The 18,726-nt window shown below is 36.3% G+C and overlaps 1 protein-coding gene across 1 annotated transcript in view; it reads right to left on the bottom strand.

The window, feature by feature from the left end:
* Positions 1-16,223: 16,223 nt before the first annotated feature.
* Positions 16,224-18,726, bottom strand: part of LOC149075280 (sodium/glucose cotransporter 4-like) — a 31,259-nt gene continuing 28,756 nt past the window's right edge. Inside the window, exons 14-15 of the mRNA XM_089242610.1 lie at positions 18,408-18,699; positions 16,224-18,275 (exon numbers count right to left, since the gene is read on the bottom strand). Of these exons, the coding sequence (XP_089098736.1) occupies positions 18,058-18,275; positions 18,408-18,699 (510 nt within the window). The 3' untranslated portion in view covers positions 16,224-18,057. The remainder of the gene's footprint in view (positions 18,276-18,407; positions 18,700-18,726) is intronic.

Raw genomic sequence — 18,726 nt, 5'->3', positions numbered from 1 at the left:
GAGTACTCTCAATTTCATTTTCCCTCCCCTTCAGCATTTGTGACCTCAGAGAGAGAGAATCTAAAATTATGTTTACCCGCTATACAGAAAATGAAATATTTTCCAATGAATAAGAGAAACAAGATTAGACAAATGTTTTTATTTGTTCGTTTATAAAATATGAGATGTACAATGTGTATGAAATTCCTAGGAACAAGTTTTTTATATACAGTCGATGCCACTTAGGAGAATAACTGGTATTGTTATCATTTTTGTAAGGAATGGACGAATATCCTGACTTGGGGAAATTTTTATTTATTGGGACTTCGAATAAATTTATTGAATTTTTTTCTGTCGAAAGATTTTTTTACACATTATGAAGCTAAAGTTTAATTAAACATAATTTTTTCCTGTAAGCTATCATTATCGGGCTACAAGACTATGTAGGAGGCTAGAAGATGTAATCCAGAGGTTCTTAATATTTTTCAGACGTGACCCGAAATCAACAGAAAAATCAGCTTTGCGACCCATGCAACGTTTGTTTTTCAAAATTGGTAAAAATTTATGACAGGACTAATGATTTTGTATGACTCGTCTCACAAAAGCCCCTGGGAAGCAAGTTAGAATCTAGACCCATAGCTAAAGAGTCTGTGGCTCTAAATGGATTCGTAGAAACTTCTCGAAAGACCCCACAAATCAGGGGGGGGGGGGGTCATAGCACAAGAGCCCCTGGCTGTAAGTGGATTTTCACGGCCATCTCGAAAGCCCAGTGAAATCAAATTTGTGTGGTGACCCATAGCTCAAGAACCTCTGGCTGTAAATGAATTCATACAACCCTTCTCGAAAGACCCTGCGAATAAAGTTTGGGTCATGACATATATCTCACGAATCCGTGGCTGTAAGTGGATTTGCACCACAAATATCTTGGAAGCCAATGAGTATTAGAGATGGGACGAATTTTCAGCATTCGGCCATTTTGCCAAATATTCTGTTCGGCCGAATATCTGTAAATCTGTGAGCACAAACTTATTTGAAAAAACCATATTAATTGGAATTTTTTGCATAAATTAACAATATTTACAGATTATATTTTATTGTGTATATATTACCTATCCCTTTCTCTGAAAGAGTTTATGTCAGGGGTGAATTTCTGGGATAAGTAAAACATGATACCAAATAGAATCCTACTGCAATAATGTAGAAGTGAGTTGGTCGTGGTTGGTTTCAAAAGGAACGAAAAGATAATTCATGTAAGTGTTGCATTTGTTATGTGTTCAAGTGTTGCAATCTTCCTTCCAAATCAAAAATGAGAATGAAAATCTTTTCTGCAAATTTCAAACTAAGAATTTTGGATGGAATAATTTGCAGAAACCATTGTAATTTCTGATTCATTTTATCTATCTGGAACAACACTCAGATAGTATGCTATAAATATGTGTAAGTTTATGAAGTAAGTGAATATATCTGTGGTGTTTTTTTGGTCAGAACATGATATCTCCAAAAAATTGTTATTGATCTAAAAGAAAGTCTTGCTAATTATAGCTAATTAGAAGTGACATAAATGCGCAAACATACGCGTACAGCTAAACAACATGCTGATGATTTTTATTTGTGTGTATGCTTTATTTTTGATTTTTAAATCACAATGAAAATGCTCATATCTCAAAAATGTGATTTTGGACTATGTTCTTTGATTATGTTCTGACCAAACACCACAGATATATTGTTCCAGACCAACTTAAACAGGATTGCAGCATGGGCAAATAATTGGAGCATGACGTTTAGCGTTGACAAATGTGTGGTTGCTCATTTTGGTTTGAACAACCCACGATTCTCTTGCGAGTTGAATGGTGTCACTATCCCGAATGCAGTTATGAAGAGAGACTTCATTTTTTGAATATGTTTACATTGGATGAACGCAGGTGTCAGGGAGACATGATCGAAGTGTTCAAAATTTTCAGTGGGATGGATAGGATGGACCATGAATTATTAGTACACCGTCAATCGACTGCTTTAACAAGGGGACACCAGTATCGATTGGTAAGGGGCAATGCGAGTTTATGGTGTCGCAGGGAATTTTCTCTAATAGGGTTGTTAATAAATGGAATAGCTTACTCCCGGAGGTAGTAAATTGTAACACAATTGATACGTTTAAAAAGAAATACCATAAACATGTTGGGGTTAAATCGAGAAGCTATCCATTCTTAGAATAAGACAACAATAATATTCTTTATGGGCATTGTATCATGTGTATATATTGTTTATAATTTTTGTGTTTTTAATTTGGTTGTTGTATTTTTGAGATATATGACATCCATATTTGTTATGGGCATCTTTTTATCAGCCACCTTGTTGGGCATTTTGCCTGATGTAGCCTTGAATTTGTATTGCGACCCACCCTCTAAACCATAAGATCCCTTAATTGACACGTAGTACAGCTTTAGAGCACTGCAGTGGAGTTCTACATCACTCAAGTTAACCGCGGTACATTCTCAGATTACTTAAGTAATCCGCGGCGTAACCACTTATCACTTGCAGGGGTGGGAACTCTGCGCCGCACTGCGCCAAAATTAACATCTTGCGCCGTAAAATTTTTGTTCCTGCTTGCCGCGAAACGATTCTTTCCTAAAAGAGCGTGTTTTATTCTACTGTACTTTAACTATCGCCGTATTTAAACTATCGGTCCATCATCGGGCTTTCCATCGCGAAACCCCAATAGTATCAGTGATCGTGCAACTGAGGATGGTTTGCAATGGTCTTTCAACTTTAAAGCACAAATGCGAGTCAGTTTCCGTTTCTCAAAAAAAAAAGTCGCCGCTGAAAGCAGCAGAAATTACTGTAGTCGATCGTCATTTCGTCAAATCCCGATGTTTCGTGAAAAAAAAATATCCCGGGAGTGAAAAGAGCATGTTCGCCGAATTATGATTGCTAATTTAGAAACTTTGCCGAATAACGAGCGTTAAATTGCCAATGTTGCCGAATAACGAGTATTAAAACGCCAAATAACGAGTAAGATAGCCAATATCGCCAAATAACGAGTAAGATAGCCAATGTCGCCAAATAACGAGTGTCAGATTGCCAATCTCGCTAAATAATGAGTGCTGAATCGCCAACCATCGTGTTGATTTTTCCGAAATTCTCTCCCATTTTGCAACAATTTCTTCCTGGGTATAAACGAATTGAAAACTTGATATAGAAATTTATAATATCTATAAAGACTATGTATAGAAAATGTTTAGCCCATTTTGAAGGGCTGCTGTACCAGACAGCAAATAGTGCCCTCAGTAAGCAAAAATCATCTTTAATAGACTGGTGCGAAAAATTTTATGACAGCCGCTCATTCAAACAAGGTGTCAAAAACCTGAAACACCAAAATCAAGCTGATGAAAAGATGTTTGATAACAAAAGACTTATTTTGAAAAGGGGTGAGGGTTAACGAAAATATTGTTAATTTCGCTGCTCCAATTTATAAATATCTGCTCCGAATCCTCAATTAACTGCTCCAAAGCTGCTCCGAAATGGACTTTGTCACTTCCCACCCCTTCACTTGAGTGACACGGTTCAGAGCACTTAAGAAGCTAGCGACACATTCCTTAGAGCGTTTAAACGGCCGGACTCATTTCCAGATCACTTGAAGGATCCGTGTTAAAGATTGAAATCACTTAAGTGGCTCTGTAGAGGACTTATCGATAAGGAGAATGTTAGTTCAGGTGCTCACAAAGTAGCGAAAGGTTCTCTTGTGTTCGGCACACCAAGTAAGATGACAGTAAGAATATTTGTTTATTAGAATAAGGACATAAGAACAACACAACCATAAATATTCTTTATGGGCATTGTATATATAATATATTTTATCATGTGTATATATATTTATTGCATTTTTAATTGGGTTGCTGTATTTTTGAAATATATGACATCATATCTGTTATGGGCATCTTTTTTCTCAGCCACCTCGTTGGGCATTTTGCCTGTTGTGGCGTTGTATTTTTAATGCATGTTATTTTTTGTAATGTGACAAAAACCTGAAATTTCACAATAAAAGAAATACAGATAGACATACCCCAATTGCTTATCTTCAGAAATACAGTACAGAAGGATATATATATATATAGCCCCTCTAATTCTAGTTAAGTTCACATGTAGAAAAGAATTTAAGAAAAATCTTTTAAAATCAAAACACAGATGAAATTATACTAAATATTTGCAATGCACATTACAACAGAGCACTTGCTTTCACTAATTTCTTTGTAACAGCAAATTGACTGTTTGTATTACTTTATTGCACAAATTTATTGAGCTTCATAAGAAAGTTGTATTTTACTATTTTTAATATCAATAACCATGAGACTTCTAGCAAATGCAAATCAATTTTATAATTTCATCTTTGAGAGAACATTATTCCCAAATGTATCCTTTGGATTAATGGACGATAGATATGTATATAATCATTTGAGTGTTAGTGAAACAGCTAACAAAAAAAAGGCTATGTTTCTGCGTGTGTTGAAAGATTATTTCTGTCCATGGTTTGATTCAATAACTTTGAGATAAGTTGGGTAATAAAACTGTATATGGGTAATAAAAACATGTTGAATGAATCAAAATATTGAATGTTGTGTCTACTTCAGATCTATGGTTGTTTCAATGAGTGGAAATGCATCCCATCAGGGTATTTTAATAATTGAAGTGTTGAATTCTTGTTTTATTTTGTTCAAGTCTTGTTTTGTCATCAAGATCAATTTCTAGATCTAAAACTAAGGAATTTCTAATATCATCCAATATTTTCTCACAGTAAACCACTCAAGCTTTAATTTTATCTAGAAAGCAAATGAAAACAATAGTAAAAACACTTGACAAGCAGTTTTTGTGAAACGAACATTTAAACTGAAGAGCCAAAAAAACTGGTACAGGCATGCGTATGCAAATAAAGAGATATGGAACTAATCAGAGTACGGCGCTGTGGTCGGCAACGCCTATATAACACAAGTGTCTGGTATAGTTGTTAGATCGGTTACTGCTGCTAAAATGGCAGGTTATCGAGATTTAAGTGAGTTTGAACGTTGTGTTATAGTCAGCGCGAGAGAGATGGGACATAGCATCTCCGAGGTAGCGATGAAATTTGGATTTTCACGTACGACCATTTCACGAGTGTACCGTGAATATCGGGAATCCGGTAAAAAATTAAATCTACGACATCGCTGTGGCCGGAAAAAGATCATGCAAGAATGGGACCAACGACGAATGACGAGAATCATTAAACGTGACAGACGTGCAACCCTTCCGCAAATTGCTGCAGATTTCAATGCTGGGCCATCAACAAGTGTCAGCGTGCGAACCATTCAACGAAACATCATCGATATGGGCTTTCGGAGCCGAAGGCCCAGTCGTGTACCCTTGATGACTGCACGACACAAAGCTTTACGCCTCGCCTGGGCCCGACATTGGACTGTTGAGGACTGGAAACACGTTGCCTGTTCTGACGAGTCTCGGTTCCAATTGCTTCGAGCTGATGGACGTGTACGGGTATGGAGACAACCTCATGAATCCATGGACCCTACTTGTCAACAGGGGGACTGTTCAAGCTGGTGGAGGCTCTGTGATGGTATGGGACGTGTGCAGTTGGCGTGATATGGGACCCCTGATACGTCTAGATACGACTCTGACAGGTGACAGGTACGCGTAAGCATCCTGTCTTCCTGTGGACACCCCACACGTCCAGAATTGCTACAAAGTGGCTCCAGGAACACTCTTCTGACTTTAGACACTTCCGCTGGCCACCAAAATCCCCAGACATGAACATTATTGAACATATCTGGGATGCCTTGCAACGTGCTGTTCAGAAGAGATCTCCACCCCCTCTTACTCCTACGGATTTATGGACAGCCCTGCAGGATTCATGGTGTCAATTACCTCCAGCACTACTTCAGACATTAGTCGAGTCCATGCCACGTCGTGTTGCGGCACTTCTGCGGGCTGTAATAATAGCACTATTCAACACTGATTTTATTGGCAATGAATTCCATTAGTGTACAGCAAGGCAGGACCGTAGCATGCCTTCTGAAAGCAGACTTTTTCTTGGAGGCCGCCTGAATGTGGTTATTTCTATGCAAAATATGTGTAATTTTCTGTGGTGGGGCACTTGGCTCGGGGTCCTGTACAGTGCCCCAGACTAGTTACGGGCTTGTAGCAAGGCCATCAAACTTAATTGGACCCGAGTCATTTCCCATTAAAATTTTACCTCAATTATGGGCTGCCAATTATTGTTTTTTTAAAATCTAAATTAAAGAATTGTATTCGATTTGAATCGAAGGGAAGTGTGTGTGAAAGAATTATAATTGTTAACGAACTTAATTGTATAAACTATTATAAATATAAACCATTAAAATAATGTTGAAAATCAATATTTCTGATCATTACAAGATTCATAAAATAATATATTTGGCGTTTTCTAATAGCATTTGAATACTATTTGGTGTGTTATAAAATTAAATTAATGAAATGAAGTAATTTTATCACAGAGAAAGCAGTATGCAAATCAGAAGATAATTATAATGGGAAATAATGCCCATTTTTTCAATGAATAAATGAAAATCTTTAAAAATTCACATGGCTAGAGATGCAAGGTGAGAATATTCATTTTTCTTTTAAATAATGAATTTTTTTACTAGTTTCGTTTATATTATAAACTAAATATCAGTTTTCATTGCCTGAAACATCAAAACAAAACAATTTTTGGCATAATCACTCTACAATGACAACTTTTAGTTTGAGATTATTCTCTGTGTATAAAAGTTTGGTTATAAAGATTTTAGAAATCTTAAGATTAAAACCTTTAGAAGCCAATTTATGCCATTAGAAAATAACGGCGATTGTGTGTGCTTTCACCGAGTCACGTGATCTTCCGACGAATGATGTTTCGGACACCGTTCTCAGCACTGCCAAGGCGGAGACCGCTGACATCATACTCCCTCCAGTAATATAAGCTCGATGTAAGGCGACTTGATAAGGCCCTTATTCTAGTGGCTATAGCTCGATGCACCAAGATTTATAGAATATATAGACCGGACTATAGCAGCACCTCCTAGAGATAGCTAGAGATCTATCTCTATTGATTAATTTTTTTGCTTAGTTCTAATTCCCAAAACTTAATCATTTTTTCTGAGTAGATGCGAAAAATACTGCTGATTATCAAAATATTTTTTTAATTTTTTTAAAAGTTATTTTATTTTTGACAGATTTTTTTTGACCCACGTGTATGCAACGCTAATTCAATGGGAAGTATATCCGTTTGTGAAATCGAAAAGGGAATTATCCTTAGAGGAGAAGGAATTATCAGAAATATTTTTTTAGGTGAAAATTTTTTTTCCCAATAAAAAAGATAACCTTTCGATATTTAACGTTGATTGGGAATTAGTATAAGTTATGATTTGATCTTTTTTTATAAATCGGCCCCACGTTATACTTGCTGTACATAAAATACCGTGCGATTTCTGCATGGATAATTGAAGCGTTTGCACAGGGTCAGGGCCATAGTCGGAGATAGACTTGAAAGTCTGGGGGAAGGGAGCATGATTATGCTGATGTCATTTCATATATGCATACATCACTTTCGACGCTGGGGGGGGGGGCATAAATCAGGGTTGCCAGAGATCATTAAAAATTTTCCAGCTGACATTTTTCTCAGCCCCAAACCATCGAACTTATATTACTAGAGAGAGTATGACGTCAGCGGTCTCCACCTTGGCAGTGCTGAGAACAGTGTCCCCCGACATCTTTCGTCGGAAGATCACGTGGCTCGGTGAGAACAAACACAATTCCCGTTATTTTCTTATGGCATCCACAGGAATTTAAAACAATAAATGAAAGAAATAATTTCAGCATCGATGAGATAATTACAAAATTAATGTAAAAGCAGTTCCAGAATTAAAGTAAGAGATAATTCCAAAATTAATGATATAATTTCAGAATTAAAGAGATAATTTAAGACTCAATGAAAGAAATAATTTCAGGATTAATGAAAAAGTGATAATTCCAAAATTAATGAAAGAAGAATTCTAGAATTAATGGAAGAGAATTCCAAAATCAATGAAAGAGGTAATTTTTTTTTTTAAATTTATTTTTTTTAAATATATATATTATTTTTTTCGGATTTATATATTGAATTTTATTGTGTAACATGTTTATTTTATTGTTGTCTTGTGTTCGGGGATTTTGTTTGTTTGTTTGTTCATTTATTAGCGTCATCTTTTATGCATTCTTCTCTTTGCATATGTTCGTGTGTGCCTTTACTGATGTTCCCTGCCGTTTCTATCCAATTTTATTGATTGTTTGAATTGTGTACCTGTGGAGTTAGAGCGTACTGGCCTTGCACAGGTTTTGTATATAATAAATAAATAAATAAATTGAGAGTCTCTGCAAAAGTGACACCTAAGTCCTTCATGTACTCTACTCTTTCGAGTGTTTGACCATCAATATTGTAATTGTACAGGATGGGACTATGCTTCTTACTGAAAGACAGACATTTGCACTTGGCAATATTCAGATTTAACTTATTGGTGTTACACCATGAACTGAGTTGTTCGACAGCATTTTGTAGCGTCTCACAGCGTCATCTCTATTATTTAAGACGTGGAAGATTTTAACATCATCAGCATAAATCAAGAAATTGGAATCTACGTGATTTTTCTACGTGATTGATAGAGTAGGAAGAATGAAGAGGAAGTCTTTTGCGAGAAGCTTCATAAAAACTGTTTTTGAAGAGTTTAGGAGTAATTGCTAGGACGAGCACCATTCCGATATAATGTTGAGGTTATTTTGGATACTCGGTCAGATTCGTTGTGCACTGTTTAGAAGATGACGCAATCGTCTGCAAAGAGTCTTATATGGCAACTGATGGAATTAGGAAGATCGTTTATATAAATCTAAAATAATAATGGCGAGAGGGCAGAACCTTGGGGGCTTGCCAGACAGCCTGGAGAAATGGGGAGTTCTGGCCCTTGAAGGAGACAAACTCACTACGGTTGGTGAGGAAGGCTTCCACCCATTTAAGTAGTTGAACACATAGGGGTTTTGGAGTTTAAGTAGAAGTTTGTTATGGGGCACCTTGTGAAAAGCTTTAGAGAAATCCAAGAAAATTATATCATTTTGGACGTTTTTTGTAGGTACTGCTTGATAAATCATGTATGAAAAGAGCTAGTTGGTAGTTACTCATAACGATGATCGAAAGCCGTGTTGATTAGGGGAAAATAAAATTACATTGAAACAAGGTGTAGGCGGATTTCCTTGGCAACTATGTGCTCAAAAAGCTTGCAGCATGCATAGGTGATAGCGACTGGTTTGAAATTAAGGGGATTTGAAAGATAACGTGTGTGTGATTTATATATATATATATATAAATAAAATGAATTGGGATTATCTTATTAGTTTTCCTGTCAGAGGGCAAGAGTTCGATGTGTTCAATTAGACGTTGAAGATAATTTCATCACCGCAAAATTTGAGAATATGTTTTAGGATCCCATCGAGGCAAGTGGAGTGGGGTTTCAAATTTTTTAACAGATAAAGAAGACCTACTAAAGTGAAGAAGACAGGACTAGAGTTGAATAAGGAATCGGAGGAGTATTGAGAGAATGTGGGAGTCATAGGAAAAAACAAGAAAAAGCCCGATTAAATTCTACGGCAATATCAAGGGGAGAAGTTAGGTCAATATTATCAGTTTTAAGAGAAGAGAGGGGTAGGGGCTAGCTTTAGTGCGAAGAAAATTCCAAAATTTTGAAGGGTTAGTTTTAAGGTAGCGAGGTACGGAGTTAGTTAGGTAATTTATTTTTTAGTGTGAGAGATCTTTAAGGTTACGTGTAGAGATTGAAATTTTATTTCTGAGAGAAAGGGGGCGTTATTGAATTTGAGTTTGGAGACATTTCAGCGGATTTTCCTTTTTTTTTAAAATGGATAATATATCACGATTGAGATCCAGAGGTTAAAGAGACATTTTGAGGAGGTATTTTTGATGGGACCAGAGACTGCATTTTTCGATAACAGCATTGAATTTACTCCAGCGAATATGAATATAATTTAAGCAAGATGATGAGACGAAATCAGGGAAATGGATGCAAAGGCTATTGTTTTGTTGAAATAATGTTCAATAAATTTAATTATAGTCGAATAATTTCTTTCTCGTGCAATGTATTTTCTTATGAGTGCAAATTGTTTTTATCAAAGCGAATATGATCCAAATTGAAGTGCGAATTTATTATATCCCATTTTTTTGGTCAATAAATTTTTTTTTTAGCTCTTTCACCTTGGATTTGGTTTCTTTAGAGCGGCACCCGGCGCAGCAACACGGCCCAAGATCAATTTCTCCGTTGGACATTCTTAAATAGTTTTGAAAGATATTTTAAGTTTCCCGCGTTTATTTTTACAATAAATGAGGATTCGAACACGTCACTTTTACTGCCATCTGTCGGTACAATGTTGAATGTTTACTTTCGGATTCCATTATTTCATTAGAAAAATGCGAATTCAAAAAATTGCACAAATTTTCTATTCGGTTTTTATTTTTATATTATATTGTTATTATTTTATTTTATATGATTACTTCGTTTATCGGACTTATCCCGTTTCCGGAGATCTCTTCCTGAACCACTGCAGCAGCAGGTTATACAAGTGTTTATATCGAGGCCTGTTTCTAAACGGGGGAATGTGACCATAGCATACAAATTTTCAGGGCCCCAAAATTTTCTGCATTTTGTATTTTAAGTACAGCCCACATGCGTCTTTCCCGATATTTATCTTATTGAATCATAAGATGGAATCAGTGCCTGTTTCTCACATGGGCAATCGGGGCACGTGCCCAGGACCCGAAAGTTTACTGCCTTTTGTATTTTAGGTTTGGGCTCACATGCTCCCTTCTTTGCGTACGCCTCTGCTCCAAAGAAGTATAAGGGGGCCCCAAAAACTTATATTTACCCAAGGACAGACCTTAGGGGCCATTCAAGTATTACGTGAGCAGAATTTTGGCTATTTTTGACCCCCCCCCTTTTGTCAACAAAAGTAAGCAAAGAACTGACCCTCCCCCGTCAGCAAAACATTAAGTAGGCTTGGCCAAAGCCTTCTATACTGGTACTGATCTCTATCTAGCTAGAGACTCCACTGACATCCAAAGGATTACTCCGGGGCATGAGGAGCCCTTGCCACTGAAACATAAAAATTAAAAATATTTTTGTAAAAAAAAAAATTAAGTAGTAAAGAAAATACCTTTATATTATTGTTTTAATCAAATTGAATAGCTATAAATTGCTTTTTGAAAGCTAGTAACTCAAAATTCTGAAACAGATTTACTCTGCCTCGCAAAAAACCTTCGATCCAACAGTTGTATGTGGCCGTGTGGCCTTCGATCGAAGAGTTGTTTGTGGCCAACAGTGTGGCCGTCCAAAGAAAAACTTGAAAACAACCCCGCCCCATAAAATTTTCCGTCTTTTTAGGATTGGCACCTATGACATTTAACCTTCATCGCCCACGTTATAAGTTCCGATCTTGTTTTAATCCAGTGCTGCGAAAACTTTTCAGTCCGTGGGCCAGATATGCGACATTTCTGTCACTCATGGGCCAGAAACTTGTATGCATATCTGTGACCATATGGCCTGTATTTAATGGGACATTTCCATAATTTCTGACTTCCGAATATTTTTATAAAATTTCCCGTTTTCTCTCTTATTTTCAATGAGGCTCACTCGAGAGAACTTTTGAAATCAAGAACTAAGATTTTTTTTCCATGACTTGGTCATAATTACCATAGTATAATTTATATAATAATTAATTTTTAATATATAAACATATTCATGTCACATATCTGTCAAAGAATGTTTGGTGAATTACACAAATTTTCACCCATTGCGTCTTGTGGAAGCTTCTACTTCACTGAAAATTTTTTGGCTATAATTAGCAGCTTAACTTGCATTTGACAATGTTTTGGCGATAGTTCGTGTACCTGTGTGGATCAAGATTTCGTGTATCCCGTATTTTAATGAAGAAAATGTGGTCAGCCTAGGACTATATTGTGTTGTGTGTATTGATACTTTTCTATCGGAACACTTTGGCAGACCGGATGAAACACTTTGGCTGGCCTCACTTAGGCCGTTAAGTACTTAAGCCCCACACACACACACGTCTAACTGAATTTTGTTTATCCACCAATCAATTAAAATTTTTTGCTGCGAATAAATATTTAAAAGCATATGTTTTGGTGGTACTAACAATTTTTGCGCGACACAGAAAAGATACCAACAGTAATATCAGTTTGATGGCACTTGATAATGTTAACTCTCGATGTAACGATAATCCTTGTATGAAAATATTTTTTCTTGGTTTGCAGAATATCGTTATAACGAGGTTTCACTGTGCATGCATTTAGAGACAACTAATTTTTTTGCCCTGATTTGTCAAGATTTGTTATTTTAATTGACAAGTGGAGAGGACATTTCTATATGCTTTGTTATTTTGTTTGTATTTAATTTGTTGCATTTCTTCTTTATATTGTATGTATTTTTTTAATATATAATTTCAAAGAAATGGACTTGACATTTTTTTCAAAGACCGATTTCCAGCCATTAACAGTATTGTACAGAGAATAAACTTTCGGAAAAGGCGAAACTCCGTAATCGCTGGGCTTGTGATCAGTGCTTGCTTGATACTTCTCATTTTGTATATTTCCAATTAGATGTTACTGCCTTTCTCACCTGAACTGTGATGCAAACTGATGTTGTGTGGAACTCGATTGTGATGATTACGATCGCAATAACTATTCTGTATAGAAAAGCAATTGTTATATTATTTGTGCTTATTAAAAAAACGAAAAGAAATGTCATCAAAGAGTATTCTCAAGTTGATTCCCTCTTTTTCCCCCAACTTTTCTGACCTGAGAGAGAGCTAAAATTATGTTTATGCTATATATACAGAAGACCAAATATTTTCCAATGAATAAGAGAACATAATGTTTTTATTTGTTCATTTACAAAAAATATACAATACATTCTATTTTGAAACAAAATAACATATGTACAATGTGTATGAAATTCCTAGGAACAAACCAGTTTTTTAATATACAGCCGATGTTGCTTAGAATCACGAATAATGTTGTCATTCGGGTATTGTTATCATTTTTGCAAGGAACGAACTAATACCATAGCATGGAGAAATTTTTTTTGCAGTTATCAGGACTTGGGATAATGCTATCAATTTTTTTTTTCTGTTGAAAGTTCATTTTGGGAATTCTGAAGCTAAAGTATAACCAAACTTAATTTTTTCCTGTAACTTATTATTATGCGACTACAAGACTAAGTAGGAGGCTAGAATGTGTAATCCCTGCCTTACCTTGGAGACGAAATTTTCTGTATTGTCGTAATCAGTCCATAGTATTTGCTGTGATCCATGTATATGTGGAGCTGCTTTTGGATTGGCCTTCCTATAGTGAAAACCAATTTATGACGGAAAAAACTACCTTTCTTCAGTTCTTGATCAGTTGACCAGATTCAAATTTCTTTTACCGAGAGACTTTTTCAAGTATGAAACGCGTATTGGGTTCTTTATACATATATACATTCAAAAAATATAGCATAATTTGTGATGCAGAGTTTCATTCTAATGCCGTGCAATGGCTGGTTTACAAAAATGCAAAATTTTAGCTTAAAAAGAAACAGAAAAGGTCCTGTTTTTTTTAAATAGAATTTTAAAAAATGGAGCGATTGATTATTTTCCAACCAATTATGTGGGAAATACAAACAATTGTCCTGTTTTACCAATACCTTTTTACCATACATCGTGTTCAACCAACTAGGACATATAGTCACAATATTTGCGGAAAAGACTTTTTTTTTCGGGTATAGTGTTATTACTCGTTATTGTTATCAGAAACCCAGAGTCCCGATGTGATCACATTAAGTGGCGTGAACTGTGGTTTCAAAATATTTAACTCAACATGAAATTCTTGTTTATAACGTTCCCCCCCCCCATCCGCCACCTGATGCTTTTACTTACAGTCAGTGTACGATTCACGTTTGTAAAAACTTTCAAAACATCACTGTTTAATTACCATAATGCTATTCAAACGGTTGTTAACTGGAGCTTTGTGGCGTGTCATTCGGCAAAATTTATGAAAAATGATAAAACAGTTACTTTTTTTTCATTTTCTGTGAACTTGGGTTGTGTTTGCTTTATTTAAAAATCATAAACCTATCTCTATTACGGTGCGACATTTTGTGATGCAAAATTTATTTTATTTCCCCACCCGATTAGAACTGGCAAATTTGCATAGGGGCATAGTAACTCAGGTTGATAAGGTACTCTCCTACCGCACCAAAGGATGTTCAGAGCTGTTGTAAGTTTGATGCTCGTTTCCTCCTTGTCACGATCTTTCCTGACCTCGTGCATATATTTATCTAAGGAATTTCCTTAGGTAATGAGAGAGAGAGAGCTATGCACCTCGTAAATATTTATCTAAGGAATTTCTTAAAAAATGGTACGTGTCAGACCGTGTATTCTGAATGTACGTGTCGTCGCGTAACATATAATTTTGTTAAATACTAATGTTACAATAGACAAGCTGCTCAACAAGGTGGCTGAAAAAGATTTAAAAAAATGCCGTAAAAATTGTGGATGTGAAATAAAAATTTATTAACCCACACAAAATAAAAAGTAATTTTAATGAAAAAACTAAGAACTATGTGTGAGAAAAATAAAGTATATTGCCTTGCGTTATATAAGAAGTTATTGTTGTCTTCACATCAGGGCTGCAACTAGGGGAGGGTCTGGTGCCCCAGGCGATGGATCAGGAAGGGCGTTGAATTACTGTTTTTTCGTTCAAAATTGCGTGTTTGGAGGCACCAAAATGGACACTGGGACCAGGTGACAGATTAAATTTTCATTTCTAGTTACGACCCTGGTCTTCATCATCAATAGCGCTTTGTCAATTTACCCCAGTATGAGTATCATATGTCTTTTTTAAACATAGTTAGAGCAGAGTTGTGCTTGTTTTGTAGGTCTATTGGTGCTGTCATTTGGTTTGCAAACGTGGAAGGGAAAATGGCTGGTGCCTGAACTTGGTGAAGACTTTTGAAATAAGCGGACTTACTGATCTTTTGAAGTGCTCGACAAAATGACTGCTAGTACTTAACCGTACATGCACCTCGTACGAATTCCTCTTCCGAATTTCTAACAAATTGGTGCATGCCAGAAAATATTGTGTGTGAGGATTTTTGCGTGGCCCTAACGTATCTATGTTGTCAGAGTTATGAAAGTTTGTGTTCTACTTGAGTGGCTGGTACTAAATTTTCATGTGTGGTGGGGTGCGCCTTCTCTCTACCAAGAGACTTTTTAAATAGGAGACTGGTTGCATTCACGTCTCAAAGTTGAAAAACTGCTGATAACATGATTGCAGAATACAGTATTACCGCAGAAAGTCCTCCACTGAGGGGTTATCACATGAAGCTCTCAACAAGATATGTATAAAGATATATAATGAGGAAAATGCTGCCATTCGGAATCAGAAATAAACTGTAGGTCCCAGCTAAATTGGCCCTTGTGGGCAGAAAATGACAAAGATATACTTAGACCAGGATTACACTATAAAAGTTTGATAAAATATCTTTTACAAAGCGTGAAACAAGCACCCAATAAGGTTATATTCGATTGAATGTAACAATACACTTATTGGTTGCATTTTTGAAGTTTTATGAAATAACTTTTATAAAACTTTTGTAGTGCGATCTCGGCCTTACAAAGATACACCCAACCTCTTTAATTCGCGTGGAAAAAATTTGTATCAATTGCGCCATAAAACCCGTCAAGACATGGTCAGGTGAGACCGACCTCATAACAAGTCTTGCTTTAGGTAGAGAGTGTGTTTTCTTCACAACTATTACTTCTCCAACCAAGGGCTGGGACTAAAGAAATCATCCAGTATAGCCGATTCTTATAAGGGAAGTAACACTGTTGTAAATTGCATCATAGGGGTATGTTAGGGCTGTGGTATTAAGAAAACAGGAACTAAAATAACACCAGCCTCTTATGCAAAAAATAAGTTAAATTGCTTTGTTTCAACCCTCTTAGTGGCAATGAGAGGATATCTCTCCTAACTTGATGCTATGTATTTCGGCAATTATGCGATATTTCGCCCAATTTTAAACCCTCTAATTTCAGCAAATGCCGATCCCAGAGTTCTCTGTGTGTGTGTAAAGCATTTTTTTCCTTTCTTTTTTCGCTAACATGTTTTCTATTCCTCCAACCTGTCAGTTCTACTTGTAACTGGAGTCAGCTTTTCTCTTCAATGTTATCTAACAGAAGGTGAGAGACTGTGTCTGAGTTGCCCCTTCCCTTTGAGGTAGTATAGGAATATTCATGCAGTATACGTAATAGAAAAATATAGAGCACTTCTCTTCCTTGGTTTATTGTTCTCGGGGGAAAAGCACTATCGCCTGCACAAAATCGGAAAAAAATATTTTTTGGAAAAAAGGGGGAGCCATTTTACAGAGGGTCCAGTGATTTCCAATGTGCCAGTTATAATTTGGATCAGGGAAATTTAAAAAAAAATCACTTGAAAAGTTGAGAATGTGAATTTAAAATCAAAGAGAGATTATATTGTAGTGATGTTTTATCGTGGTTTCCCACAATTTACAGTGATACCCCCGACTTGAGTTGCGCAATTTCTGAGTTTTGATATTTCCTGTAAAAAGGTACATTTCTGAAGTTAAATCATAATCAGTTATCGCCAATACACATCTAGATGCAAGATTCACGCACAAAAATTCAATTTTGCTCCTCCAAATTTTGTCGAGGAGTGGAAAATACTCCCTTCCAGTTTTAGGTAATTTTTTTCACCCCGTTTTTACGAAACTACCCCCTTAATATTTTGGGAAGGAGTGAAATTACTCTTAAAAATTATTTTTTCAGATAACACTGATCATAATCACAGAATCATTGTGCTGAAATGGAGAGATTATTAAGTGGTAATTGAGTGAAGAATGGTTTTATTTTATCAGAATGGGATAAAACTGCACATGATTTTTGAAAGTCTGTAGCATATAACGATCGAAAACTTTGCCGGTATTTAGAAATGGAATCCCACGGCTTGTTTGATATTTGCTATTTTTACAGAGAAGGTCGCAATTTCGTACCTGAAGTCCAAGTCTTAATTTGAAATATAATTTGTTTAGTGCAATGCACCTGATCTGTAACTTTCAATTAATTTCAACTCGCGATTAAAAAATTGTGTTCTTGCCTCCAAATACAAGCAGCTCATTTCTTTCGATGGTCCAAAGTGTTATCAAAACATTCCAAGCATTTAACTCATGACTTTCACATAATTGCACAGGTTTTGTGGGGGGGGGGGGGGGGGTACAATCTTTTTCACTGGACGGAATCGCAGTCACAAAGAAAAATGAGAGTTATATTTCATAAAGCAATAAAAGAGTATCATAGGCTGGGCGCACAGTATCATAGCATCAGGCTGGGCGCATACAGGTTAGACACAAGACAGCTTTAGACAAGATTAGTCATTTTTTAAGAGGAAACAGCTAATTTCCCAATTTTTCTGCTGAGGTGGACTCGGAAAGAAAAGTCAACAAATTTGTGTCTAACTGGCGTGAGCCCAACCTTAACTAATATTGTGGTCCCAATTAACTAATATTTACTGTATGTGCATGTCTATGAAAAACTTTAGCCCGCCTTACGCGGTTTTCGTCAGTCCCACCTATGGTGTAACTTCTGGAAATTCAATAAATATTCTTTATGGCACAGAATAAAAGTCGTGTCTCTTTACATCATAGGAACTACCATAAATATATTTTTTTCAACAGTTATAGAAACGATTCCCAAAATATCTGGAGTCCTTTCGGTACTCGATAACGTCGCATAAATTAACACATTCAAATATACAACCCCTGGTCTTCTGACATTTTTTAACTTAAATATCGGTTTTTGGACTAGTTCACTAAACTGATCACTAGACATTACCCAAAGAGGCATGCTTTGTAAATAAAGTGAAGGTGAGTTTCTTCCCTGAGCGCTTGTTTGATATTGCCTCCACGTTGTCTTTTAGGCATAATAACCCCACAAGAATGATGCTATCACTATTAGAAGTATGGCATTTCCGTTGCACAACCTTCGCCATCTGTTGTCTTCTGTTATGAGTTTGGCCGCAGAGATGGCTTCTTCTTCAGGAGTTTCTGTGGCACTCATTTTCTCCGATGATTCTTGCATTTTCTTAGAGACGCCACATATGAAAAATAGCGCACGTTTCCACCCGGATTGTTCTGAATAAAAGAATAGGGAAAAAATAATCAATTTGCATAGAAATTATAACTTTCATATCATTGTGCTTATAGAGTAGTGGTTTTAATTCTGAATAATAAGAAAAATTCAAGAGTTGGCGACATTGAGTTTACCTTTCATGGGAGAAATTCGCTCCTCGGTTTCAGTATCTCCTTTAAAATTGTTAACTTTTTCAGTCGTGATGGTAACTTTCGTGCTCGCAGTGCAGTGGTAAGCTTCGTGCTCTTTGGTTTCCTTCGGTAGTTGACTGTCTTCATCATTGCAGTGATAAGCGATGTTCACTTCACCGCTGTGAAGTTCTCCTCTTCCTCCTCCATTCTGTTCTGATTCAACGTCTTTCTTCTTGGAAGGGATATCTATCCTGACGTTTGTGTTGTGCCTGCTCCAGAAAGTCAGTCTGTGAAGCTGAATAAAAAAGTACGTCGTCACATA

This window comes from Pholcus phalangioides, unplaced genomic scaffold, assembly GCF_987345545.1.
Source record: "Pholcus phalangioides strain wild (caught in Gottingen) unplaced genomic scaffold, Ppha-v1.0 ptg000015l_1, whole genome shotgun sequence".
Classification (NCBI taxonomy): domain Eukaryota; kingdom Metazoa; phylum Arthropoda; class Arachnida; order Araneae; family Pholcidae; genus Pholcus; species Pholcus phalangioides.
Note: the sequence above shows the minus strand (reverse complement) of the source record. Positions and strands in the feature narration are given on the sequence as shown.